Raw genomic sequence first — 27,983 nt, forward strand, 5'->3', positions numbered from 1 at the left:
TCAGTGGCAGGCTCAGTCGGGTAAGGGATGGGGCCTCCGGTACCTGCGCCGGTGCTTGGGTGATCGGGTTCTCTCAAAAAATGCATCGGGCTGGGCATCTGAGTCAGGGGAGACAGAGCCGTGGTCGCTGCTGCTGCTGCCCATGGGCTCCCGCGATGTGGGCAAGGCCAGGGTGGCACCTCGGGCACCTTCTGTGGGTAGACAGACAGGTGGAGCTATGCATGCTACAGCCCCTCAGGCAGGGTCCCACTCAGGCTAAGTCTGCACAGCTCTACTGCGGGTGCAAAAATCCCTTGGGGATGCCTGTGAGGGACTGAGGCAGGCGTGAGACTTCTAACCACTTTGAAGGAAATGGCCATGGCAGCTAGTGGAGGGCCACGATGAGAGCAAAATGCTGAGGCCTTTGTCTTGGGTCTGACCTTGCTCCACACTCAGAAAAAGAGAACAAATAGCTCTTTTGCAGGGGCTGCACCTGTCATCTCCAGGGGAGCTGTGCTGCTCGAGTCTTGCAGAGCTTAAGTGGCTTGCAGGCAGCCAGCACAGGCAATCTTCCCCCAACACACCCTTTCATCAAGTTCAGTAGACAGGGGACAGACCAGGCAGGCTCAGCACACACAGAAGACACAAAACCCCAGCCAGGCTCCTTGGCTGCCCCCATCCCAACCCCAAGGCGGATGCAAGGGCACACACTGCAGGGTGCACCTATGGCACCAGGCCCTGGCACTCTCCAGAGACGGCACCAGCTAGGCCACTGCTCTCCTGGCAGCTGGCACTGAACAACTGAGAAGCCTGGAGCCCCAGGCGTGCCCAAATTGAACTGGGAGGCCTCACCTGATGGCTTGAAAGCAATTCTGTTCTTCTTGCCCTTGTTCACCTGCCTTAAGAAACTCTCTTTGAGCAGGTCAGCAGCAGTAACACGTTTGTAGGGGTCAGGCTGAAAACAGGATAAAATGAAGGCCCTGGCTTCAGCTGAAAGGGCTTCGGGAATCTCAGGGTGAATCTTAAACATCCCCACCTGCATTCAAGAGAGAAGTGAGAAAGGGGACCATGAGGCGCAGGCGGTCCAGGCCTGCAGGCTTTCAGCACATGAGGCCACACCCCCATCCTGTGAGAGGCCGAAGCAGGAGTGTGCAGTGGCGTCCACACACATGTCCACACTGCAGCTAGCCTCAGGACTTTGCCAATAGCCTGAGGCAGGGGCAGTTTCTAAAACTACCTCCTGTCATAAACAGTTGAGAAGTTTACTTCTCTTCTGGGTTAAACTGGTCACCACTTAGCAGATGAATCTCGGATGAATCACTGCCCAGTGGTGCCACCCAGTCCCTAGTGAGCATTTCTCTGGACAACGTGGTCGCAAAGGTTTGCATCTGCTTGGCTCTATGAAACAGCAGGTGTTCTTTATCTTTGCCAACTGAGTGGACTGCCTGTGGTGTACCTCACAGTCTGATTTCATGCTTATTCAAAAGAATTCCTTCTCTGCCACCTCTGAGAAGTTTCTGGATTGGAGGAGATTTTGTCTTTAATTCTGTTTCCCCAACACCAGCGACCTATGTCACCAAACATGTCTTACTTTGAACATTGCTGCCTGCGGTTCACCAAGCTCATAGAATGGAGGCTTGCTGGTGGCCATCTCGATGATGGTGCAGCCCAGGGACCAGATATCAGCTGGGGCTCCATATCCTCGAGGTCCTTGATCGATAATCTCAGGTGCCATGTACTGCAAGGTGCCTATTGGGAAAATAAAAGAAGGTGACCAAGAGACTCGCCGGCACTGGCCCAGCTCCCTAGGACACGGAATCCACTCAGGTGCCTAGACCATCACCCAAGCAGGACTTTCAGATCACCAGCAAAGAATACACACAGCATAAGACAGAAACTTAGAAATTTGAATTAAGATGCCAAGATACGACAGATTCCAAGGCGTCTCCCTGGAAAGAGAAGGGCCACAGGTGTGTTTCTCAGGGGGTCTCAGTCAGCTGGTTTCCCAGCTCTGGGGCCTCTTTGCCAGGGGCCTTCTACCCAGACTAGGGTTAAAAGGGTTGTGAGAGCAGAGACTGGAGTGGAGGTGTTGAAAGGGACTTCTTCAGAGAGCTGAGGGCTACCCTTTCACTGGAGCATGGCGGGCTATCCTTCAGAGGGCGTGCGCACATGGAGACTCAAGCAACTCAACATTACTTCAGGACAAGCATCCCTCAGGGCAGCATCAGAGTCCAACATTTCGAAATGTAACATTAATGAAATAAAGAAAGGAGATGCAAGGTGCAGCTGCCCACGGCCTGGGGGACATCCCAGTTGCCCAGCCCAAGGGATGGGCCTGGTGGGAGGTGCCACCGCTGCTTCCTGCCCCTAGGCCACTGCGGAACCCACCTGGGCTGCTCTGAGACCCTTAGCTGCGGCTCCTGGTGGGAAGCTGCACAGAGGATCTGTGTCCACAGGAGAAAAAGTAGATTATGGCAGCCAAGTTAGAGGCTAGAGTCTGGAGATGTCACCCTGCCCTCCTGACAAGTTAAGCGACTCATGAACTGTGGCACGGGACCCAAAGAAGAAATGTTGATTTAGGATCTATTTTAAAGGAATTTCGCCTAAATGCTGTCCTCTTGGGCCTGGATCCCACAGTAGAAAAAGATGGAGGGGTGCCATGTAACATGAGTGATAAAAGTGAGGGGAAGGGAGCAGTCAAAGGACAGACTCTTGTCTGTGAGTGACAGTAAGGGACCTGGCCAGCCCCAGGGCACAGGAAAAGTTGGCTTAGAAGGGGTTGGTGAGCAGCAATGACCAGGTCCAGCCCCACCCCAACCCTACTTCCTGCAGTGGTGGAAGGGAGGAGAAGGTGAGACGGGAGACACATGCTGACCCCTGGGCCAGCAGGGGTAGAAGACAGAAATGGCCCTGACAATAAGACAGTGTTGACTGTCTCTGAACCCTTTAAGTGCTGACTTGGGTTGTACTTGCTTCTCAACCTGTCCTAAGCTGTCTCTTTGCTGTCTAAGGGTGGCTGGAAAAGTCACAGGAAAGGACTACTGCCTTGTGTGGGGTGGAAAGGGCAGCCAGAGACAAAAATAAAAGTTTTAAACCCTCTGGGTCCTAAAGGGCCAACACATTTAACTGCACACACAAACTTGACTCTGCACACACAAACTTAACTGTTAAATTATAATACTTCAGTTGCACTTGAAGTGAGTCAGGTACTAGTCAAAACGCTTCTATCAATATTAATTCAATAACCCACGTCCAAATCCTAGGAGGGAGGGAACATGAGCACTTCTGCTTTACTTACAAAGAAACGGACACACAGAGGTCAAATGCCCAATGTCAAAAGCTAGGGAGTGGTCGGTCCAGAATTTGAACCAAAGAAAATTACAACAGACTAGAGCACGGCCCTCCCTGGTTAAAGGGCAGCACTAGGAAGCTGGCCACAACCACTTCAGCACAAGTTCAATACCCAGCCAGGGAGGTGACCCACATGGTGCAGCAGCCTCCCCTGTCTCATCCACTGCTCCCCTCAGCAGTGTACTTCGTCAGCCTGCCTGTTCCCCACTCTCTTTGGTGAATCCTTTTACTGTCTCTGCACCTCTGGCCTGTACCCAGAGTTCTGTATGTTCTGTACGGTTCTGTATGCATAAATAAATCTTAAAAAAAATAATAGACTAGAATAGAGTCCCTTTCCCAAGTTCCACTCCAGGATCTACCTAAGAGGGATGAAAACATGTCCACACACAAGTTTGTAGGTGAGTGCTCATAGCAGTGCACATTTTCCCTGCTGTCTGAAAAGAGAATGTTCCTATTTGGTATGATTTGGTAAAAACTTACCAAGTAGGGACATTCTAATTTAGGATAGTGGGGGAAACCTGTATCATTCACATTGGCCAAAAATTCAGTACATTAAAAAGATCACACATCGTGACCATGTGGGATTTATTGCAGGGCGGTTCAACATACACAAATCCACTGATATGACTCATCAAATCAACAAAACAAAAGATAATTACCACATGATCTTCTCAACAGATGGAGAAAGCATTAGATAAAATTCAGCATCCATTTATAATAAAAGCTCTAACATAGATAGAGGAAGAACACACCTAAAGATAACTTAGGCCATATATGACAAACCCATAGCTAATGTTACACAACAGGAAAAAACTGAAGACTTTCCCTCTAAGATCAGGAACAATAAAAACAAAAGTAAAAGTAAGATCAGGAATAAGACAAAGATGCCTGCTCTCACCACTATTATTTAACATAGTACTGGTTTTTTCAGCAATCAGACAAGAAAAAGAAATATAAAAGATATTCATATGGGAAAAGAAGTAAAACTGTCACTATATACAGATGGCATATTAGAGCATAGCAAATCCAAAATACTCCACAAAAAAAAAAAAACTGATAAAAACAATAACTACACTAACGTTTTAGGCTACAGAACATACAAAAATCTGTTCGTTTCTATATGCAAAAAAAGGAAACAGAAATGATGAAGACAAAGCCATTTGAAAGACCTATACAGTGAAAACTATAAAACACTACTGAATTAAAAAAGATGACACAAAGAAATGGAAAGATAGTCTGCTCATGGACCAGAAGAAAAGATGCTGCTGTCAAAATGCCTTTTCAACCTAAATACACAGATTTAATGAAATCCTCTCAAGATCCCAATGGTATTCTTCACAGAAACAGAAAAATGTTTAACTCTGTAGAAAACCACAAGGCACCTCAAATAGCCAACCTCAGAAAAAAGTGAAGTGGCAACATGTGCCCTGACCTCAAATTTTATTACAATGCTACAATAATCAAAACATTATGGTACCAGAGGTGGTGGTCTACAGCGGGGATGGCACACAGATCGACGGAATACGATGGTCAGCCCTGAAATAAAACCACACATAGACTAATCTAGGACCAAGGAACCAAGACCATACAATAAGACCGGGAAGGCGCTCCAATGCATGGTGCTGGGAAAACTGGGCAGTTGCAGGCAAAAGGATGAAACTAGGTTACTACCTTATACTCTGTAACTAAAATTCAAAATGGATTTAAAAAGGTAAAACCTAAAACCATAAAATACAGAGAAGCAAGCAGGTGATAAGCTTTTTGAGATCAGCCTTAGTGATCTCTTTGTGGGTTTATCTCCAACAGCAAGAGAAACAAGAGGGACTATGAAAGGCAGCCAATGAATGGGAGAAGATATCTGCAAACCCCATGTCACCCAGGTCAAATAGCAAAAACAACTTGGCTGACTCAACAATGAAAAAATGTACAACCTGATTTTTAAAAACAGGCAGAGGATTGAAATTGACATTTCACCCAAGAATACATACAGATGGCCAAGGAACAAATGAAAAATTGTTCTACACAACTTATTAGGGAAATACAGGATGACAAGATTTTACCTCACACTGCTAAGAAAAGATATTATCAAAAAGTAAAGAAATAAGTGTTGACAAGGATGCAGTGAGAAAGGAGCCTTTGTGTACTACTGGTGAGATCACTTTGGAAAATATGGAGATTCCGCAAAAAATTAAAACTACCATATGATCCAGCAATCTTACTTTTTGGTATTTACCCAAAGAACATGGACCACTAATCTGAAAAGATACATGCATGCCTCTGTTGACTGCAAAAATATTTACAACAGCCAAACTGTGGAAACAATCCTAGTGCTCATGACAGTGGAGCGAAAGAAAAGCTGGTGTGTATATACAATGCATACATAAAAGGGAATACTACTCAGCCATAAAAATGATGAAATCTTGTCATTTTCAACAACCTGGATACACCTGGGGGGGGGTTATACTAAGTGAAATGTATCAAAAGATGACAGGCAAATGTTACATTTCACTCATTTGAGGAATGTAAAGAAAAGCCAAAGCAATCAAACAACAAAAACCAACCCTCAGACTGGCAAAATGTGTGTGGACACCAGGTGATGCATGTGAGGTGATATACACAGTGGGTGAGGTTGAGAAACTCTACACCTGCAGTGTGGTCATGATAGCACAATAACAAAGCAGAAACAACCCAAATGACCATTCACTGGTAAACAGGCCATGTTAGCACCATCCTCGGTTGGGAAAGGAAGCGCTGACTTATACTTTGCATGGCCGAATGGAGAAGGGATCATGTGACATGAGAGCAGCGCCCTGCAAACGTGCACAGCTGCATCACCACACAGGCAGGATACCCCTAGAGCGAGCACATCTGTACAGAGCAATCACACTGTGGTGGCCTGGGACGGGGCAGGAATGGGGACTGACTGAGGTGGCACAGGATCTTTTGAGGGGGGAGGAATACTCAAAATCTGGCTTATGCGCGACTGGAAAAAACTCCCAGAAACCAGTGGCCAACACATGTCCCCTGCACTGTCTCGATGCCCTTATCCGTCAATACATCTGCTGAAACACAAAAGCAAAGGGGCTACCGGGTTCTAAGGGCCCTTCCTCCTGTCTAGTCAATTTACACCCACAGTTTACACCTTTCAGAGGAACACGGGTAGGAAGGGCTCCCGGCGAACAGGCCACCTGGGGCCCCTGATGCTGCTGCTAGGCTGGGTGGCTCCCAGAGGGTGGGAAAGTCCCATCTTGTCCAGCCATGCCCAGAGAACTGCACCAGACAGATTTCTTGACAGAACTGTTTTGCCAAGACTGATTAGATGCAGGGGAATCTCCTACCCAGAGTGAGACACCTTTTTCATTATCCCACCAGATACCCCTGTATTATTTTGCAATGCAAAATACATGCCTCCTCAAGCCAATTACTTAGGAAAATGTGCTATGTGATAATGAATCATCCATTTTCCCCCTTGGAGATGCTGATTATGAGATAAGTTGTTGGGGGGTTATATGTCTTGAAGTAACTCGGCACATCAGAGCCCCTCTTGCCACATACTGCAGAGCTAACTGGTGACTGCCAAAGAAGAGACTATAAGTCGTTTTCAATTAGGGTAGTAAAAAAGTGCCAGTCATACATGCATATACATATTCATATAGATACATGTATCACAATGAGTGAAAATTTATTATATGCTTTTCTTTTGGGAGATTCCAGAGGGTTCTTGGTATAATATTTGCCCATTTTGAGATTGCATGTACTTTCCCTAGCGTTGGAACTAAGAAATCATTTTTGATGCATAAAAATTCCCTTTAGATAGGGACTATGTCTCCACTGTGGGCATTCTATGGCCTACATACAACCACTCTCTTGTTGAATAAAAGACTTTCCAAGTCGAGTAACTACTCATCATCACAAAGGCCAAATATGGCCAGGGGATAACTTGGTCCTACAGGGTTGGGGAATATTCATCTGTCTTCTAGAGCTAACTTCAGGGCTAAAATGTAAGCATTAAAATGTAAGCCTTCTGAAGTACATCTAAGGGATAATACAGCTTTATTTGTTGAAAACTGGTACATCTTTCCACGGATCAAAGTATGTAATACAGTTGCTTTGAAGCAAGAGCTTCAAAAAAAATCGTAGGTGGCTGGTGAGCGTCATTCTACTCATTGGTCTTATAAAGGTAAACCTGGATGGAAACTATCCTACTTTTTGAACCCTGTTATCAATGGGGTTGATTCTATCAGTGATAGAGAAGAAAATACAACTCCTCAAACCCACTCAGAATAGCTTGTGCTCTACAAATTAGCCTCTCCTTTGGAGTTATCACCTCAAAGCACAAGGTATCAGAACTCACTAAACTATCAGGCTAGTTTTATGACAGACCAATCAGTACAATGCCCTGAAGAGCTTGCTGAGGAACACCGTTATTCAGAATGACCCGTGATGCTGAACAACATGCTGTTATGGTCAAAAAGTCTGCCACATTGCTGACTGGTCAGAGACTCAGAAAGTCTCAAGGAGAGCCCTACACCAGCCCAACTCTTGGAAGACAAAGAAGACATTCTTGTTGCCACAGAGTCGGCTAAATGCATCCTTATGAGAAAGATAAAACGACACAGTGTTGACAATACGCTGTCCACTTTCACAGTCAGCAGCCCAGCCGGCACTGCCAAGGTACTCAGCAGTAGTTCTCAAAGACCGCGCTTGTGAGCAGAACTCCCAGGCCGCCACCCCATGCCAAGTGTGTTCTGCTTACCAGTAAAAGTTTCTGTACACGGATTCACTCCTGCGAGACGTTTAGAAGTTCCAAAATCGGAGATTTTCACCACTCCACTATAGGTATTTACCAGAACATTATCACCCTTTAGAAAAAGAAGAACAGCAAATGCTGAAGATCGGAACGGGCTAACAGAAAACACACCTAAAGCCAGTCCGGGGTCTCCAGGTGGACTGGACTTTGCCCTTTGTGGACATCACTCTCCTGGCCCTCCTTGTGAACTGCCGAGCTGCAGACACGGTCAGCAGAGCCTGAAGGGAGGTGGCCCTGGGGGCTCAAGTGAGCTAGTACCTTTATGTCTCTGTGCACGATCTGGTTTTCGTGGAGATACTTAAGGCCTTCCAGGATCTGCTTGGTGTAAAACTTGATAGTGGGCTCCTTCATCGGCCCCCATTTGGATTGCAAAAGAGCAGACAGGCTTCCTGGAAAGAGACACAACAGAAAACTTATAGGTAGGAGTGGTCAGGAGAAAATACGAAGCTGGTATTTCTGGCCTCAGGTGGGCACCCATGCCAGGGACACACCTGGGATAACCCTGCCGGCTGCCAATAGTGCCCCAGGGTCTCAGCCATTCCACTGGGGTCAAAGCCATGTTCCCATCTCCTGAAATCAGAGGACAGGACCAGAGTGGGGAGCCCCTTAGGATGACGGTGACGAGGACTAGAGGAGACTGGGTGTCTCAGTTCACTGAGTGGAGTTAAGCACTGAATCTTTGGGCCAAAAGAAAGCCTCCCTTCGTGGCATCCTGCCCCTCTGGTTCAGTCTCTGTCCTGTGAGAACAGGCGCTAAGGCTTTAGCCAGTCCCAGCTGCCTTCCAGGGCAACGCGTTCTGCCCCAGTGTTGCCATCTGTGCCAGGATGCACGCCTTCACCTCTAATTCTACTGACACCTCACACCCCATGCCTGGAATGGCAGTAAATATGAGCAGCCACCAGTGTTTCCTCCTAGACCATGAACAACTTGCCCTCGAGCTGGCCACTGCCTGACTCTGCGGCAGGTTCTCCACAGTAGGTGCTTGGCAACTGCTGCATAAAGCTACGAATCAAGGTTTCTAACAGAAGTTTCTGCTGTTGTACTGCAGCCAGAGGAGTGATTATGACTATTAACTTTATTATTACTGAAATGAGCGCTTACTAAGTTTTCACTCTGCCAGGCATCTCTTACAGAGCTTATTTAATCCACCCAACAACTGAGGTAAGGTCATTATTTCTCCAATAATATTTCTTACTCTCATTATGATAGCAATTAATATCACTCCAACTTTATAATTCATGTATTCAATCAGAAAACCGTGGGCACAGAAAGGAAAATAATTTGCTGGACATCATATAGCTTGAAGCTGGAGGGCCTCGAGAGCCTGGCTCCAGATGCGAGGCGCTCATACTCCAGCACTCACTGCCTGCATTGGGGGATGGGGGGGCGGGGGGAATATGGGTGACTGAATTCACTGCCAATATGCTATTTTGCAATGTCAGTGTTAAAACCCCTGTACTCCTTTCTCTGTTCTTCAAACTCCTGGGCTGCAAAGGCCTCAGAGCTGAGACTGCGTGCAGCATCTGCTCTAGCCCAGCCCGGCGGCTGGTCCTCCATGCCAACTGGGCACTGCACTAGCCAACACAAGCCGGCCACTTATGGGTACACGGGAAAGCGCCCCGCTCATGCTGTGCCACAGCCAGAAGGTGTCATCCTTTAGATGGAGGACAGGAAATGGTGTTCACACTGTTTTCAGTAGTGATTCCCAGTGAGAGACACCAGAAGACCAGACTGCTCACCTCCAGGCACCTGCTCCATGAATATCTTGATGTAGCCGTGCTCTGACACAGAGCCCAGGTACTGAACAATATTGCGATGCTTGAGGTACTTGTGCAAGGCGATCTCCTCATGTAGCGGCTGAGAATACCTGGTGGGAAACACGTAGTCAGTGTCACCTGCCACATCGCTGGGGCTCGGGGTCCATACTGCACTTTGCCTTTGCCTGCCCTGCTGCTGGCCTGGCCTTCTCTCTGGAACATTCTCCCCCTAAACAACCAGGAGACTATTCAGCTTCCCCATTTGCAAAATGGGGGACCCAAGTGTGTTGGGTTTCTGAGCAGAGTGCGTGATGTGTGTGCTAGGTTCTCAAAGAAAGGTGGCTATCAAGGCCTGAACTCCTTGGCCATCAGTGCCTCTCGACAGTCCTCCTCCCACTACCTCTCATAAAGGGTGCTGTTCTAGAAGGTTCTAGCCTCAGCTGTCTTTAGTCTCATTCCACATACTGGATAACCGTCAGCAAATGAACCTGCCAGGGTCAGGCTGTAGTATCTACTCTGCCCTGCCCTTGGGTGCCACAGTCCCCCTTCCTGATTGGCAGCCCTTGTCACAGGGTTCCCTGCATAAAGCCCATATCAGGATCAGTGTGCTTAATGTGGCGCAGGATGACCTTCAACTTCAATTAGAACATACCTCTCCAAAATTTTGCCTCATTTCCTAAGTCCCCAGTGTGACACATCCTCCATTCAGGTCCCAACAGTCAGCCAGTTCTGAAACACCCTTGGTGTTAACAGTACGGCTCTCCCCTTGGTACAGAATGTGCTGGCCACCTTTTCTGCCAGACAAACTCCTACTCACCCCTCCAAGTGCAGCTCAAAGATGACTGATTATCTCAAACTGGCCACAACGCACCAGGACAAACAATCCACTCCTTCGTCCTATAAGCATGGTGGTCCCCCTCTAACAGTGCTGCTACCCCGACTCCTAGGCAAGCTGTACATTCGCAACCCAGCTGGGAGCACTGCGCCCTGAGGACACTGCCCTGGCCACCATTCACCCCCAGAGCCAGCTCCGAATCTGGCCAGAGCAGGTGGCCAATATCACACATCCACTCAATCAGTCTAGGGAATGGGCCATCTCTAAAAGCTCCTTCCAGCTAGAAACCCCCAGACACTGCTGGCAATGACAAGCTGACACCACCACTGAAACTAAGTGGGGAGGCGGCAGCTGCCACACGGACACTCAAGCCGCCACGCCAGCCTCCGCGGGAGTGAGCCTAGACGTGCCTGCTGTCTCGCTCCGGGATCTCCTTGATGGCGATGCGCACTTGGTTGCTCAGGTCTCTGCCGGCGTAAACGACCCCATACGTGCCTCTCCCCAGCACCACTCGGTCACCCTGTGCGTCGTGGTCGTACTCATACTGAGGAAGAAGGAACGGGACAGAAAAGCACGGTGCTTGAGGGAGAGCGGCCCAAAGAAAGCCCAAGATTGTCCCACCACTTTTGAAATTTATCAACAGCAGTATTTGAGTATCAGGTGGGTCACAGCTCCTAGAGGATGCCCATTTTGTGAAACAGGGCCCTTCCCTCATGATCCCTTATCAGTCTGGCAGGTAACAAACCTTTTCCTGAAGTGCAGGGAAGAAGGAAAGGTCAGTACGATTTAAACTGTCTTAACACAAAGCACATCTGCTGGACTTGGCCTGCGTTCAGATGCGCACAGCTAGCTTTTGCACTGGACTGCACAGATTCAGCCGTCAGTAAGTAGTGTTACTTTGTTCCCCCAACTTTATAAATGAAAGCTGCTGTACAGCTGCACCGCAGCTGCTGCCTGATAAGACAAAGGTGACCCCTGGCTGAGCAACTCTTACTTAAAACAGAGACAACAAGGGATTCATTTAAAATTTTGCTTGATGCACCACCGGTTTGTAACATTATGCAGGTCTCCGGTATGCAGCCTTATGAATCAGCACCCGCACACACTCCACGTTTACCTGTGGAAATGTAGTTTCTCGCCATCAGCACGCAGCGAACCCGTCTAAGAGTTTCTTATCATGCTTTACGTAGTAGCTACTTTTCTACCGTATAGACGCTGTGCTCCATGTCTCTGTGACACTTACAGAGCAGCGTGTGCACGTGTGCCTGCGCCCCGCCCTTCCCGGCTCCTCGGGGTGACTATGACCAGTGACATTACTAAGGGATCCCATCCCCATCTGATTTAGCCAGATGTCAGCCTGCTCTGTAAAGCTTCGCTCTCACCTTTGTCCCCACATCTCTGCCTCCAACATGCAACACACCTTTCACTTCTACAACAAACTTTGATTTGAAATGAAGATTTTGAATACCTGACTCCATTATTAAAATGAATCTCTGATGTTTTTAAAAATAAATCTTAAGGAATTAATATGAAAGTGTGGCAAAATCTCACTAAACTGTAGCTGTTGAAAGGACCTGACTTCGGGGCAAATCTGAGTAACTGCACAAGACTCAGGCAAACGTGGCCTCTATTACTGTGTATTTTCCATGGGCTACAACTGTGCTCTCCAAAAGAGCATGGCATGATCTTACCTTCTCAAAAATGATTGTAAGCTGTTGTATTTACTAATATATGGGGCCTCCCTGGTGGTGCAAGGGGTTAAGTCTCAGCACTATGAAGCTGTCTGCAGCCACTGCAGCAGTTTGACCCCAGGCCAGGGAGCTGACCCACAGAGTGCAGCAGCCCTCTCCTGTCTCACCTGCTGCTCCCCACAGCAATGCTCCTGGCCTGTTCTGCTCCCCACCTGTCTCTCGTGACTCCTCTCATCCCACTTCCTACTTTAGATATAAGCAAGAATGCCTGCTTCTAGGTTGCCATTTTTCTTACAGTCTCATGAACACTGCTAGCTTGCTTAGAAAAAACTTTCACAGGCTGTGCACAAAAGGGAGATTTTAGTATAATCCATGCCAAGTTTTCTTAAGCAATCTGTCCATAAAGACCCCAGTGTAATGAGGTCTTTCTAGAGTCATTATTAAACAACCTCTGAAAGTTATGGAGAGTGATGGCTAGCTCATTCATATAAGGAGGATTTCTAAATACACTTATAAAGAAATTCATACTCCAATATATTACCTTTTCTTTAAGCATAAAAGAGACAATAATTTTTCGTGTTCTTAGTCTTCTGTGACTTACCTCTAAGGTGTCGCCATCCACTTCTCCCTCCAGTTCCACCGTACTCCCCACCATTATCATCTCTTTGACCAAAGAGCAAAACCTAGAATAGCAAATGTCACAAAGGTGCTGCTAATTATGATCCTCTCTTGGTCCTTACATTTAATTTAACCTCTTATTAAATTGCGATTAAATATAAATGAAGCTTTTACAAGTTCATGCAACAGTCAATCTACTCTTTGATTGGACATGGTACCTAAACTTTAAGTTCAAATTCCCATGTGATTCTTGAATCTCCTCTATGTAGTACCTTACCCAAAGGGTTGGCCAACTGATACCTGAAGACCCCCAGTGAGAGAACGTATCACCTCACAAGGAAGCTTATGCTTTGGAGAACTCCATGAGGAATGCTTCACTTATACTGAACTAAAGTGAGTTCCATCCATGGATGGCTTAGAATGAATCTCTTTTCTATGGTAACAGTCTACTAGAAATATACAGAATTTTATGATTCCCTGCAATTCTTTCTACCTTGTTCCCTCACTGTCTCCTCCAGGAGCTGTTTGTTAGGCACCCCACTAGCAGGGAATTCAAGTGCCTCCGGGTATCGCTTTCAGATCTGTGCCTGAGGCCAGTGTTCTAGAAGTGATCTAAACACTGCTAAGGATTATGGGGTCATCATCTCCCAAGTTACACACACTCAAGTTCTTAGTGAGAAACTTAGTCTTGTATGAGAGGAAGGATGGGGAAGAAATGCATAAGGCATGTGTTCTGTCAACACATATTCAGCTTAATATCAACTATTTTTCAGAAATCTTTCTCTCAACTGCTGTTGGGCCACATAGGACATGTTCTAAACTTATGTCACTGTTCACCTGCGTGTAAGTAATTAGACTCATTAGAAAAATTTAATTTAAAATTCTCTCTTAAGATGACAGGGAAGAATACTGCACACTTTAATTCCCACAGAACATTAAAATGTTCTAACCCGTCCTACCTTTGTTATCTTTGAAAGCTGGAAAGTGCAACAAAAGTTAGGTTTCTTAGGGACACATGGCATGCACACAGCAGTAACAATCTGGTTAGATTTATAGATTAGCATCTTCTATCAGCCTCAATTTCCTGATGAGATTAACTGTCCTGCGATTACACTGGTAAATGCCCTTATTTTTAGGAAACACAGACCACAATATTGAGAGGTCACAAAGCCTTATGTCAACACTCTCAAAAAATAACTATGTGCATAGAGAGAGAATGTAAAACTAACGTGAAGGATTAACATTGGGGAATTCTGGGTGAAACATACAAAAATTCCTTGTGCTGTTTTCTGAAACTTCTAAGCATTTTCTAAAATAAAAAGTTTAAGAATTGTTTTGATTGAGCAAAGGAGTTGAGTAGCTATTTCTCCAAAGGAGACAAATAAAAGGCTAATAAACACATGAAAAGATGCTCTCACTCGTCCTCATTAGGGAAATGTGAATAATCCCAAGTGGGAAACGTAAGTGTCTGCGTCTGCGGAGGCGAGACTCAAAGGGCAGTAACAAGGGCAGCAAGGATGTAAGGATGTGGCACACTGCAAGCCTTGTGCGTTGCTGATGGAAATGTAAAATGAGGACACATTCCAAGTGTCTTTCAAAGGATGAATAGGTAAATCGCTCCATAAAACAGCACCGTGCTCAGCCTCCCAAAGAAAAGGAGCGCTGATACACACTACAACATGGTTGAAGTTAAAAACACCATGGCAAGTGGAAGAAGCCTGTGACAAGAACCACCTATTACCCGATTCTATTTATAGGAAATGTCAAGAATGAGCAAACCCTTAGAGTCAGAACGTAGATTAGTGGTAGCCTGGGGCTAGAGCTGTGCAGGCTAGGTTGAGGTAAAATGGGGAGTAATTGCTAACGGATACTGGGTTTCTTTTAAAGGCATGAAAATATTCTAAAACTAAACAGTGGTGATGGTTACAAAACTGAATATACTGAAAAAGAATTTCAATCTTTAATTACTGTTACATGAATGCAGTACATGCTATGATATGATACTCAATAAAGCTGTAAAAATAACTTCCACAAGTCAAAATTTCAAGAAGTCAGAAGAGCAAATAAATTTTTCACAACAAAGATCTTTTACAATGACTCACCACAATTAGATCACAGATCCCTGAATCAGTCGCAACTCACCTATTACACTGGTCCTCAGTGGAAAAGTATATCTGAAAGTCATCAGAATTATCATGGACATAAAGAAAGCAACAGCGCTCATCAAACTTGGATACGCTGTAAAATTTCAAAAACATAAGATTATATATGATATTAATTTTAAACCTTCGGAAAAAAGTAAGATATTTTCTTCCATCTTAAAAATTTGAAATGCTCATTAGTATTTTAACAGACACCTCCCAAATTTCGCTTCTATTTACCTATGACATTTAAATAGCAGGGATATTCTCCTGGCCTATGTTTGTGTTTGTATTTGATGACTTATATGTATCCAGAAGTTAACTATATTATAATCAGTGCTGAGGAAAGCACTATGCTGCAGAAGAGGGAATACAGGATGATCCTTTCCCTAAAGAGTTCATGATTTCACCAAGAAACAGAAAAGGTATCTGCAAAATAATTATGGTATAAAAGGAATTTCTAGACCTGAAAAACATCAGTACACAGTATTTGTGGCCACAAAGGGAAATAGAAATAAAGACGGCATCTTAGTTCAAAAAATCCTTTACTGTCCACCCCACCTGAGGCATGGACCTTATGCGACGGCTCCTCAAACAGGCAACTTTGGCCTATGTGGGCAGATCCAACCATAGAGAGGCATCATGCTCCATCTGTTGAGATTTCTTTGCAGGAAAGTTCTTTACCCACACTAGGCCCAAAGCCTTCGCAACGTCTTCATTTTGCCAGGTGGAAATATCAAGAAGGCAACATTCTCAAACAAAGGAAGTCACTTTGCCTTGTTCTTTGAGTCACCTCTCCCTGACACTACAGGCTCTTTGACCATTCTTCATGTGTTACAGATTACATGACAAATACTGATTGGAAAGAGTAATAGCATAGGGTGCTTTTGAGAGTTAAAATTAGGTCAGACGTGATCAAGTCCTACCACAGCCAGCTGGAGAGCATGAGAACGCCCAATATATGCCTGTTCTGTCCCAGTGACTCCAGGGCCTGACTGGACCCGGGCCCCAAGCACATCTATGCAACGGATGAGAGGGCCTTAAGAGCTCTCTATGAGATGTACAAACAGGAGATCCTTGACCACACATCCTCATACAAATCAATTTCTGAGTAACACACTTTTTTAAGAAGTTCAACACATTTTGAATTACCTTGTCTTTTCTAAGCAGCATGACTAAAATGCACTATTCTATGCTTTAGTTACTCCCCTCCCTATAAAGTGACATAAACATTCTAATTTAAACACTGATGTGTTGAGGACAGAGTCATACTGTGTCTGGAAGTTAACAGCAGATTCATTATGCGGCCTGTGGTCTCAGAATCAGATGGGACGTAAGAAGAATCTGCGACCTAGAGAAGTTGGATGACCTTCCCGAGGTCGAACGGTAGAAGAGGGATTAATTAGAACGACTGCTTCAGAGCTACTCCATCCTGCACGAGCTGGCAGGGCCGCACTCCTGATCCAGAGAGCAAGCACCGAGCTTCTGGCTGGAACACGAGCCCCACTCCCTCACCAACAGCAATGGCCTTGGGACCATCACTCTGCCCGTGAGACTACAGTCAAGAGGCACTGCCAAGTAACTCCCTTCAGCTGCAGTGCTGGGGAAGGACACACTTTCTACAGATATAACTTCGTCTTTTCTTAAATTCAGAGAAGAAAATTGAGTGTGTTGGCTAGAAGAAAAGCCGCTGTTATCAGAGACCATGAAGCCCTCAAGAACAGTACATCATGAACTAGCCTAGCCTGGGCCGGGCAACACAGCAGAACACAGTCCGATTCAGATTTGATGAAAATGAGAATGTCACATATTATGAACAAGTGTAAACACCAAAGTGCACAAAACGTTACCATCATTATTTATATCAAAACAGTAGCTGCATTTTCTCCTATGCGCTTACCTTACTCCTCTAATGGAAGAAGCGGTGAAATTCCACTCGTGGATCTGTTTCTGCAGGTATCAAAGACGCAAGTGAGTAGCTTGATTTATTCCCCATGCATAGAAACATTTTGGGCTTTATTCTATGGTCAATCACTTCTGCCATCTCACTTTCAACTGAGAATTTAGGGGATGGAGCAATATATTTTGTGTAACTTGAAACACCACTAATATTTTTAAACATTTTATAAAAACTGACTTGTATCTTTCTGATCCAATTTAGAGTAAATGATCCAAATTTGAAATAATGACATAAATTTGAGGTAGAAACAATATGCACATGTTAAGTATATAGGGAATGGTCTTTCACTTCTAACATCAGGAAAACTCTAAGATGAGTTTGGGAACAATTGTCTCAGTTGAGTGACCTGCAAAAAAAATTCAGAGAAGAATGTAGCAAACACCAATCAGAATTCATCAATTTTTAGTTCATTCTCATCTAGGACACCTATCTAATCTACATCTCCCAGCTTCCCTTGCAGCTAGGAGGGCCCATAAGGTGCCTTTCTGACCAACAGGATGTGTGCAGGAATGACATATTACCACCTGCAGCTTGGCTCTTAAAAGCCTCCACAGCAGTCCTGTCTACTGTCTTTCCTCATCCCAGATGGAATGAGGACTCTGCCAAGCTGGAGATGACACAAGGCAGAGATAACCTTTTATCAGGTTGAGTTACTGATATTTGGGGGTCATCTGTTTTTAGCAGCTAGCCTACCATAACCAGAACGAAGAACGTCAATCTTTGTAACATGCATTAAAAAAAAACTTATCTCCTTCCTCCACTACCATTTCCTGTCTTTAACCTGTGCACAAAGCTGAGTCTCAGAATGCCTGAAATTCCAGTTTTAGAAAAGCTGTAAAACACCATTTTACTGTCTTTACAGTTTGGATTTTTCAAATTCTGTATGTAAGTGCTATCACACAGTATTTGTCTTTCTCTGTTGCATTTATCTCCTTTAGCAGGAGATAAGCAGAATTTCCTCAAGGTAATAAGTTTTAAAAAGGAAATGCATTTCATTAGTTAGAAGAATGTCATAAATGACCAGCTACACCTGGCAGAGAAGAGTCCAGCGGCTTGAGCAGATGGTTCAAAACAGCCAGCAGGTGAGTAGTAATTATATTGCCAGTCATGGAAATGTTTTAAGTCACAACAGAGAAAGACAAAGTCCCTGTCTTCAGGGGACTTACATTCAAGCGAGAGACAGGCAATACATGTGGTCAAGGATAAAGAGTGCTACACAGAAAACTAAAGAGAGGAAGGCAGGGGTCAAGATGTTAAACTGGATGCTTAGAAAAGGCCCCACTGATGATTTTTAGGCAGAAAGCTACAGGGAATGAAGGAAGTGAGCAGCGCAGGCATGGGGGTCAGAGTTCTAAGTTTAGGGAACAGTATGTGCAAAGGCCCTGAAGCAGCAGTGTGCTTAGTTTGTTTGGGGACCAGGGGAGATGAGTGTGGCTGGACTGAGGGAGGGAGGAGTTGTATAGCTCATAGGGGAGACCATGCCAGGTTTTGGAAGTCATCAACAGAAGTTCAGCTTCTCAGAGTGAGGTGGAAGGTGGAGGGCGGTGTGTGGAAACAAAGCCAACAATTGGACCCAACTGTAAAGAAAGACTAAGCATATTTCAGAGGAGCGACATGTTCAAAGTCACTGAGAGGGAGGTGGAGAGAGCAGGAGTCTGCTTTTGGATTCAGGTACAGAAAATGTGAACTAGGCCAGACTCAAGAAAGTTAAGCCTGACCCTTATCTACCTGCAAGAGGCTGAACATTCTAGAAAGCTCAGCCATACAAGTTTACAAAGTCCTCCCGGATGGTAGGTTTATGTTAGGGTAGAGAACCTCTTGATTTGGAATGAAGATTTACTAGAAATGAAAACAACATGGGCTGTCCTTCTTCCTATCATCAATGAGCATTTGGGAGAGGGTACCTGCTGCGTAGGTCCTATGGAGAGAAAAGAAAGAAGCCCTATCTAGGCTTGTCACACATGGATGACAAGCAATTGAGCATACTTTGTACATGATTCAGACAACCAAGTGGCCTACAGACATTCAGGGGAGAGAGTGAAAAGATGGTCAGAGATACTTTTGCAGGAGTTAGAGCTTGGCTCAGTGGAAGGAGGAATTCCAGGGAAGAAGAAAGATGAAACATGCAAACATGAACCCCGACAGCACCAGCTCAGGAGACAGTCAGAGCAGTTCTGTGTGAGAGCATGACACTTGGGAAGACCCCGAGTTTCATCTACAAGCCACAGAGCCCAGCAATATGTGGGGAGCATTAAAAGGATCAATTATTGAAGGATAATGTACATTCCTGTCTCTTTCTGCATCATGTGAGGATAGCAAGAAGACCAACACCTGCAAGCCAGCAAGTGAACTCACCAGAGCAGCTGGTTATGCTGCCAATCCGGTCTTGCCTTCCAGGCTCCAGAACTGTGAGTGATACATTCCTGTTTCAGCCACCCAGTCCACAATAGGCCATTAGAGCAGTCCATGCCCATGAACACGCCTTGAAATACCATTCTCGACTATGCTTTATGTACCTCGGTAGAGGTTTAATTGCTACATGCTATTTAATTGCAACTATAGCTATTTAACGCGTAGCTGGATGAGTTTGGACATATGTGAGTCCCACCAAACCAAGGTAACAGACACATCCAACACTTCTCAAAGTGTCCTTGTGTCCCTTTATTTCTAGTGTTTGAGTGCATACTATGAACATAAGGTCTAACCTTTTAAGTTGTAAGGCGCACAGACCCACACTGTTAACAGAGACCCTATTTCTGCAATTTAATATAGCATAGCTCAGACCCCCTGAACAATGGGAGTTGCTGCATCATAACTGTTTCTGACAAGGAATAAAATTTTAGGCTGTGATTATTCTCTTTATTTTTAAAGATAACTGCTTATTTTTATTAAAACATAATTGCTCACTGTCCTGTCTCTAGGGAAAAACAATTCTCTGCCAAGTTCATGGCAGAAGTCTCCCCACATTCTGTGAAAAGCCAGATCTATCTAATGCATTTGTCAAAGGGGGCTATACCTTTCTGTTACTAGAAAACTTTTCATTAAAGAAAAAAGTTGACAAAGTACGTTAGACACAGAGAGATGAAAATATCGTTGTTACAAAAACATCAGGCCTGGCCCAGCACTAGTGTGTGGTTAAAAAGTGTCTCCTCCTATATTGTTGTCGGACAACAACAAACTGGAATGACAGAAACTGGACAGTGGCTAGTAAGTTTGAAACGTAGGTGGTCCTGAACCCACAGGCTCCATTTCTGGGAATCTTGCCTCCTGAAACAGCTCCACAAGTGAGGGAGGAAGCAGCTGCAGGACACGCAGCACCGTGCACACCACAGGACAGCATGCCCAACTGAGACCTCAATGTGCCAGAGAGTGGCAAAATCCCTTCTGGTCCATCCACACTTGGAAGACGCAGGACCACAGGAAACGGTACATGTTACAAGCCGGGCAGACTTGCACACACTAGTGAAAAATGCCCAAGTGAATGGGTAAGTTAAAAACAACCAGTTCTGAAATAATGCATATGTATGGTATAATCTCCCCTTAATGACAGCACCTCTCCACCTGCGTGTGCACACACACACCCAACCCACAATCATACATGTACAAATGAGTTTAGCAAAGGTATGGATAGAGACAGTCAGCCACCAAATCACTGGGGATAGAAATGGGGACCAGCTTTGGGGGGGGTTGGAGGACAGTCCCTTTATTCCTTATCCATTTCTTCATTTTTAAAAAGCAAGCCTATATTCATTCATGCATAGGTATGTTTACATAAACATAACATATGTCATGTGTACACATATTGGGTGTTGTAGTCATGATGTACTTTTGCTTAGAAAACAGAAAAAGTATGTCATGACTTTTCTGACAACCCAATATACACATACACATTCATAAACATGAAAACACATACACAATATACATATAAGTGCAATGGAAAAATCTACTTCCTTTCTTTCATTTCTCATGATGCTCTCATATATTCCTGTAAGTCAGGACCCAGTCACAGGTGTCTGTCTTTCAGACAGACATACGACATTGTTTCTCCTACTTGAAAGTCAAATTTTGATTAAATAATATAAAAAGGGCTGTGGATTTTTTTCTTACCATTTCTGTGGGTGAGACGTGCCACAGAGAAACCATCCTCTCCTCAGCCTCACTGTTGATAGAGACATATGAAGGCTGGTAGACTTTGGTTGGTTCTATGACCAGGACCTAAAAGAAAAACAGAATTCTGTAGTGCACAGGAAGGTGTCATGTGGGGTGCCCTGCTGGAAGGAAGTGGAAAGTTCTATACTCCCCACAAATACTCCAGTACCTACTCAGTGCCAGCACTATGCTTGGATCGAGGATACAGGGACCCACAACACATGTCCCTTCCCTGAGGGAGGGCTGATGGGGCAGACAGAGTGACAAGCAGACAGGAATATGCAGTGTGATGTCATACAGAGCGCAGGAGAAAACAAAAGTGAGAGTTGGGTATATCACTTCCTCAGACAGGGTGGCCAAGAAAGGCAGGTCTGAGGCAGGTCACAGAGAACAGAGGGAGGCAGAGTTTTTGAGTGAAAAGAGGATGTAAAAGAGATGAACTGCAGGCAGACACCAAGTCTATCCAAAAGGCAGGAAAATGACAGGTGAGGTGACATCCTTTCAGTAATATTCTATTTGTTGGGGAGAGGGAGGAAGGGGTGAGAGGGAGGTGGGAACAGGGACCAGAGAATGAATTTTCAAAACAAAGCAACCCCACGTTGAAGACTGTTACACCTTCGTGGAGATACAGCGGGCCTGTCCTACTATTTTTTCTCTAACCTTTCAGTAGGTTTGAAATGTCTCATAATTAACAGATTTTAAGACTTACTACACAGAAACATAATCATTATCATGACCATTTCAAACAACTTAATCTTTTATTAGCTGTTCAATGAAATCTGTGAACCCTGCTTGTTCACAAAATCTCACAGCATCAATCTGAAATGCAATGATCTCAAGTTCTGTTTCCAGGACACTTAGGTATCCTATAGCTCCTTCCTAGATAATTAGATAATTACAACAAAACTCCATGAGAAGCTCAATGCAATTGTGCTTTTCAATAAAGTTTCAAGTATTAGTGCCATTGCAGGAAAGCCACAGCTCACTAGGAAAATGCTCTGAGTTCCCACTTACCTTCCAGCGGGTTCTTCCACCTTGGCATGATTGATATTGAGGGCTGAATAATTCTGTGCTGTGGGGGGCTGCCCCTGTAGAAAGTTTAGCCAGTAGCACCACCTTCCTCACAGCTGAAACAACTGTTTCCAGAGGTTGCCAAATGTCCTCTGGGGAGCAAAACCCCTCTCAGGAGAACCAGTATTTTGGAGGACAAAACCACCTTTGTCGAGAGAGCTGACCTACCACTGGCTAAGTCTCTGTAAGTCTGATGACTGTCCTACTATTTCCAATTACTCTAAAGTTCTCTTTAGATTATTCTATAATTGACAACGTCAAGCTCCAGTTTCTCCTTTATATCTTACAGAAATGAATTTTGTGTATCTTACTGGAAATCGGAGTCCATTTGTAACTTTATTTGTGGCTTCAAAAATGATGTCTAGCCAGAAAGTAAGCCGTTCCTGTTTGGGAGAATGTTCAGTAATGGGTTTCTTGAAGCGTTGAATTAATAACAGGTTCTGAACTAACGATCGCAGGTACCTGGAAAAAATCATAAGCGCCAATAAATTATATTTCCAAAGAAAGGGAATTCAATCCTACTTACTTTCAAAGAAGTTTCCCCAAAGCTTTATTTACATCAATTCACATTGTGCCATGAACTTAAAACACCCATTTGGCAGCCACATAACTAAAGCAAACCTAAACAGTGGGCAGTCAGTTAGTTCAACAAAAATCAGAAAATATGGCTTTTTACCAACATTGGGTCACACCACCATTTTGGTAGATGGCATTCAAAGCATACTAGCAGTCATCTGATAACTGTCCTAACCAGAGCAAACAGTTTGAAATTCAAAGCACTGAAAAATGGCAAGATTTCAATTTTTTAAAAATTAAACCCTTTACTTGGAGATAGTTCATATTTACATATAATTGTAAGAGATAATACAGAAAAATACTGTGTGCCCTTAGCCCAATTTACCCCAGTGGTGACATCCTACAACATCCCAGATCCTCACAATCAGGATATGAGTACTGATAGAGGGCATTTCCATCACAGGATCCCTCCAGCTGCCCTCCCAGCCCGAGCCAGGCCCTCCTTGCCCCCTGGCACCTGGCAATTACTAATGTAAAATTCACATTAAGCCACTGAGAGCTCAGAGCTGCTCTTTCTACCCTTCCTTTGTTTTAATGAAAAAGTCAGGAGAGAAACAGCAGCTGTTACCATTGTTTGCATTGTGGGGTAGGTGCAGGGGCAGAGCTGGGGAAGGGGAATGTTCTAGAACAAGATCGGACAGAAGAGAGGCTACCGTGCACAGAGGACTCACCAGATTGGAGGCTTCAGCTTGAACAACCTCTCTGCTGCCTGGACAGCCTTCCCCACATTGCTGGCCAACATGCTGACGTTGAAAAACTGACCCACATCCCAATAATTGTTCATTTTCTCCAAGCTCCCTTTTCTTCCCAACAAGCTGTTTAGCCGGACACCTTAAAAAAATGTGGATTTTAGATAAAGTCATGGAGAATAGTTCTAGTTTCTAGCATACCATCTCAGCTTTAGATAGAAGGAAGTGTGGACACTTTACTAAGCGATTGTCTCAGTCATGCCATTTGGAAGTAACAGCTCTCAACATAGGTATGTGAACAAAAATTTAACATGAACTTAAGCTATCAAAGCCTCAGCTACAATAATAAATGGCTTTACCTATTTTCCTTAGTTCCATGGAAGTTTCAAATTGTTGTCCAGCAACTATCAGCAAAACGGCAAGGTTAATTCCTGAATAAAGAGATGGCTGGAGTTCAAACCCTTTGCGGTACCTGCAAGCACAGAACCACCAAATTCTTGTTCTATCAGCTTAATTGTGGTCAGAGAACAAAACGTGTTAACGACGGAGCAAGCCCACCCTCCTCGCGGAGGTCTCATGACTATCCCTGATGGGGCCCCCGCCTTCTCCAAGCCCTTACAAGCAGCTACATGCAAAACGCTAATAACATTTTCAAAATGTGATCATGGCCACTCACTGGGGAGTTTAAAATTTTTCTTCATCAGATTACATTTTATTTTAAAAACTACAACCATCATATAAAACAAGCAAACTATATTACAACGCACAAAAGAAATGTAAGGCTCTATTATAACACTAGTCCGAAAGTAGATCACAATTTGATGCCCAAATCTTGTTTTTAAAGTTGGGTTCCGTTTGTATATTGAGGGGTTTTTTTAACCACACAGAAATCATATCAATTACAGTCTTTTTCTGCACGTTGTTTGTTCGCTTGTATCATTCAAAATGGCATCGTCATTTTTTCATGTATGAAGCACACTGTCAGAATCCTGGACACCCGAGAGCTACAAAGAGCATACAGTGAGGGAAGGGGCAGAGATAAACTGCAGTAGGATAAAGGGCAGGATGGAAAACGGGGAGACTGTTTTTCCACCAAGAAGTGGACAGTGTCTTCTTCCGCTTTTGTCTGTATGTGAAGACAGCCTCTGCCAAGCTCAAGTAGGAATGTCATGGTTAGGAAAAAGGATTCAATCAAATAAGTAACGATACCAAAATGTTTGAGTCACACAGTTAATACTACGGACTTTAAACCACGAGTCATCGTGTGTGACAATGCAAGCATTAATCAACAAAATACTCATTCTGGAAAGGAGCGCTTATTAAAATCTGGCCTTACAAACTTTAAGGCATAATACAGGTACCCTCAAAGGCTCCCAGTACGTCCCTCCAACCCCGTCCAACTCAATTCCAATAAACGTGGAGCCTTTCTCCCCTTCCCGTGTGTTTTGGAAATGTAAAATGCCATATCCAAATTCCTGGATTTCCCCCATATTCCTTGACACATAGCTGGGAAGAGGGTGACTGCTCCATGATTCTTTTCCATTAATAAGCAGACCCAGGCTAGGGGCAAAGGACCTGGCCTCAGCGTCAGAACCGCAGCCCCAGGCTTGCCTCTGACCTGGGCGCTGGTCTCCCCAGTCATGTTTCACACACTTGCCTCCTTCTGTCCCCCGCCCAGGGGTTCGAGGATCCCCTGGTCTCATCTGCCGTTGGCACTGTCCTGGCCAGACCAGAAGACTAAGCTTCCCTTGCTCGCGGACCCACTGCCACCACCTTCCGAAGTGGTTGGAGAATGACCTAGGGCTGTCTTCAAGGTGTCATGGGCCTAATTTCCTCAGCTGTGGGCAGAGTCCCTGGCCACTGTGGTGGGAACACTGCTCCATTATTTTGGCACTACCAAAAGCAAATTTCCCAGTGTCTCCTTCCTTCAACACCCTGAGTGGCTCCTCTCTACCACACGCATAGCAGGTTTACCGGGAAATTACTAGAAAAAACACACGGTCCTGCACTTCAAGAGCCAATACGAGGGCAGAGGTGATAAAAATCACACAATTGGTGAAAATACAAGTGTGAGTGTGGCAAGTATCCTAACCACTCACACCGGCAAGCCTAGAGGACTCACAGAAGAGACAGGGTGCCCCCGATATCAGACATGGCACAAGGTGGAGTAACAGTGTAAGGACAGTGATTTGGAAAGGGAGAAAATGGCAGGAAGGGAGATGGAGGTCTGTGGAGCACCTAGGGAACTTAAGCTGAACTGGCTGTGTAACAGGCAGTCAGGAACAGGGCCAGGCTGGGGCCAGAGCAGCTTGGAGAACTCCTAGAGTGATGCCCAGTGAGTGAATTTTTATTTCTTATTCTCATTACCATTTATTTTAAAAACATTTCATTAAACCAAAAAACCCTATCAGCAGCCATTGCGTCCCTGCACCGCCTTCCCAGCCGCATTCACTTTCAGCGATCCCCCATCTGAAGCTGCAGACAACTTCTTCCAACCCTCCTTCCCTGCCATACCCCTACCCTCACCCCACTTAACTCTTCCAATAGACTTCACCATCAGCTGACAGCCTGCGTATTTCACTCTGCATGTCCAACTGCCTTGCCCAGCAATAGGAGGTCCATTCGGGCAAGGACTTACATCTGCTGTCTTTATTCTCAAACTCTAGAACGTTTCTGGCCACAGTAAACCCTCAATAAGTAATTGCTGACTAAATAATAAATAAATTCAGGAATAAACAGCTCACTGAGAAGGTAATGATCTGATGGCAGTTGAGTAAGGTTCTGGAAGGAGGAGCTTGGACAGGAGCAAGCCAAGCCTCCTTCTACAGGTGGGTGAACTAGAGTGTCAGAGGTAGAACCCTGCTTCTAATGGTGTCTTTTCAGAAAAAGCAGTCTAGAAACCCCCAGACCACATTTATGGCATTTTCCCCACTGCTGGCACAGGCAGAGACATATTCGCAGGGCAAAGACCTGGAGCCTTAGCCTCTGTAAGCCTGTTCTTCGCGGAGATGCCTGGGCTCCTGAGGGGCTGAGGCTTACCACTCGATGGCACTGTTGTGGCTGGCATCATCTCTGCAGTCTGAGTCCAAGAAGATGTCCTTGTAGATCCTCCCGCAAAGGCAGAACATGTCGGGGGCCGGCCGGTCGCAGCTCTGCAGCACCTGGAGCATGACCTGCAGTGCTTTGGCGCGGTCCCCTGCGCCGTTTCTCCTGAAAGATTGGGTTATAAGCTCACAAGGTCTGGGTGAGGACACCAGAGTACAGAAGCAGTCATTCTGTGAAAGGCTGGTGGTAAGAGCTTTCTTTGCGTTAGCAGGAAAACATTTCCAAAGCACCTTCACATTCACCCTCAGATCGCCACTGTTTGAGAAGGGCTTGGGTATGACTGCGCGACATTAACTAGCTCTACTTGGTCCCTTCTCTTAGACTTGGCTGACAGGCGCACGAAAAACTGCTCAACATCACTTGTTACAAGGGACCTGAACTCAAAACCACAATGAAATAATCAGCTTACCTGTGAGGAAGTTCTACATCAGAAAGACTGAAACAAATGTTGGTGAGTGTGGGGAGGAAAAGTAACACTCACCCTCTTGTTGGTGGGGATATATGGACATGTGGCCTTTATGAAAAGTGGCAGAGATTCTTCAGAAAATATAATGGAACTACCATATGATCCAGCAATAACTGTTGCAACCCTTAAAAAGAGGCAAATCCATTGGACAACATCCATAAAGTTCACGGGGAAATGAAATCGCCAAAGAAACTACACAGTCCTATTCTTTGCAGTAAATACTATCTATGTATGTTTTTATGCATACAGACAGAAGTGTGAAAAGATATACATTAAATTGCTCAAAAACTCAATACTGGGATTAGTACAAGGTGTTCCTATGTAGGTTTTACTAGTTCTAATAAATGAATCAAGAGATTATTTAAAAAAAATTTTTAGCCATAGGCTCTTTTATGTTTTCTCTGAACATCTGTACCTCAAAATAACTGCATCATCCAAGATGACAGATTAAACAGCCTTTCTCAACTGGGGTTCTGTGAAAGAGTTAAGGCCTACAGAAAATTATTTGATTTGACTATTTTCTCAATTCTCCCAAAGATGGCTTAGAACCAGCCCCATTCTGGATGCTTAAGAGTTCCTTCAATTGATACAGCAGATGCCTTAGAGCATCAGGCCTTAACTCTTAATTCTCAACTCAATCCCAGTTGAGAGGGGTAATCGAGACACTCAGCATCCTTCTAGAAACCTGGAGTAATTGTGTTATTTCAACTCTGACTTTTTGTACTGTCCTCTTGCTCTCACTCTAACACATCTGCTCCTTCCTTGGTGATGCGGACTCCAACTTC

At 44.9% G+C, this 27,983-nt stretch overlaps 1 protein-coding gene across 1 annotated transcript in view; it reads right to left on the reverse strand.

Annotated features, from left to right (window-relative positions):
* MAP3K15 (mitogen-activated protein kinase kinase kinase 15) overlaps positions 1 to 27,983 on the reverse strand; it is a 78,930-nt gene that overhangs the window by 5,637 nt on the left and 45,310 nt on the right. The window contains exons 8-22 of the mRNA XM_004690080.2: positions 26,667 to 26,837; positions 23,987 to 24,099; positions 23,610 to 23,769; positions 22,674 to 22,824; positions 21,250 to 21,357; positions 17,083 to 17,132; positions 15,184 to 15,279; positions 13,025 to 13,106; positions 11,143 to 11,276; positions 9,880 to 10,007; positions 8,399 to 8,529; positions 8,087 to 8,192; positions 1,571 to 1,728; positions 832 to 1,015; positions 44 to 191 (exon numbers count right to left, since the gene is read on the reverse strand). Of these exons, the coding sequence (XP_004690137.2) occupies positions 44 to 191; positions 832 to 1,015; positions 1,571 to 1,728; positions 8,087 to 8,192; positions 8,399 to 8,529; positions 9,880 to 10,007; positions 11,143 to 11,276; positions 13,025 to 13,106; positions 15,184 to 15,279; positions 17,083 to 17,132; positions 21,250 to 21,357; positions 22,674 to 22,824; positions 23,610 to 23,769; positions 23,987 to 24,099; positions 26,667 to 26,837 (1,920 nt within the window). The remainder of the gene's footprint in view (positions 1 to 43; positions 192 to 831; positions 1,016 to 1,570; positions 1,729 to 8,086; positions 8,193 to 8,398; positions 8,530 to 9,879; positions 10,008 to 11,142; positions 11,277 to 13,024; positions 13,107 to 15,183; positions 15,280 to 17,082; positions 17,133 to 21,249; positions 21,358 to 22,673; positions 22,825 to 23,609; positions 23,770 to 23,986; positions 24,100 to 26,666; positions 26,838 to 27,983) is intronic.

Source organism: Condylura cristata, unplaced genomic scaffold (assembly GCF_000260355.1).
Source record: "Condylura cristata isolate star-nosed mole 26May11 unplaced genomic scaffold, ConCri1.0 scaffold00027, whole genome shotgun sequence".
In the NCBI taxonomy this organism is placed as follows: Eukaryota; Metazoa; Chordata; class Mammalia; order Eulipotyphla; family Talpidae; genus Condylura; species Condylura cristata.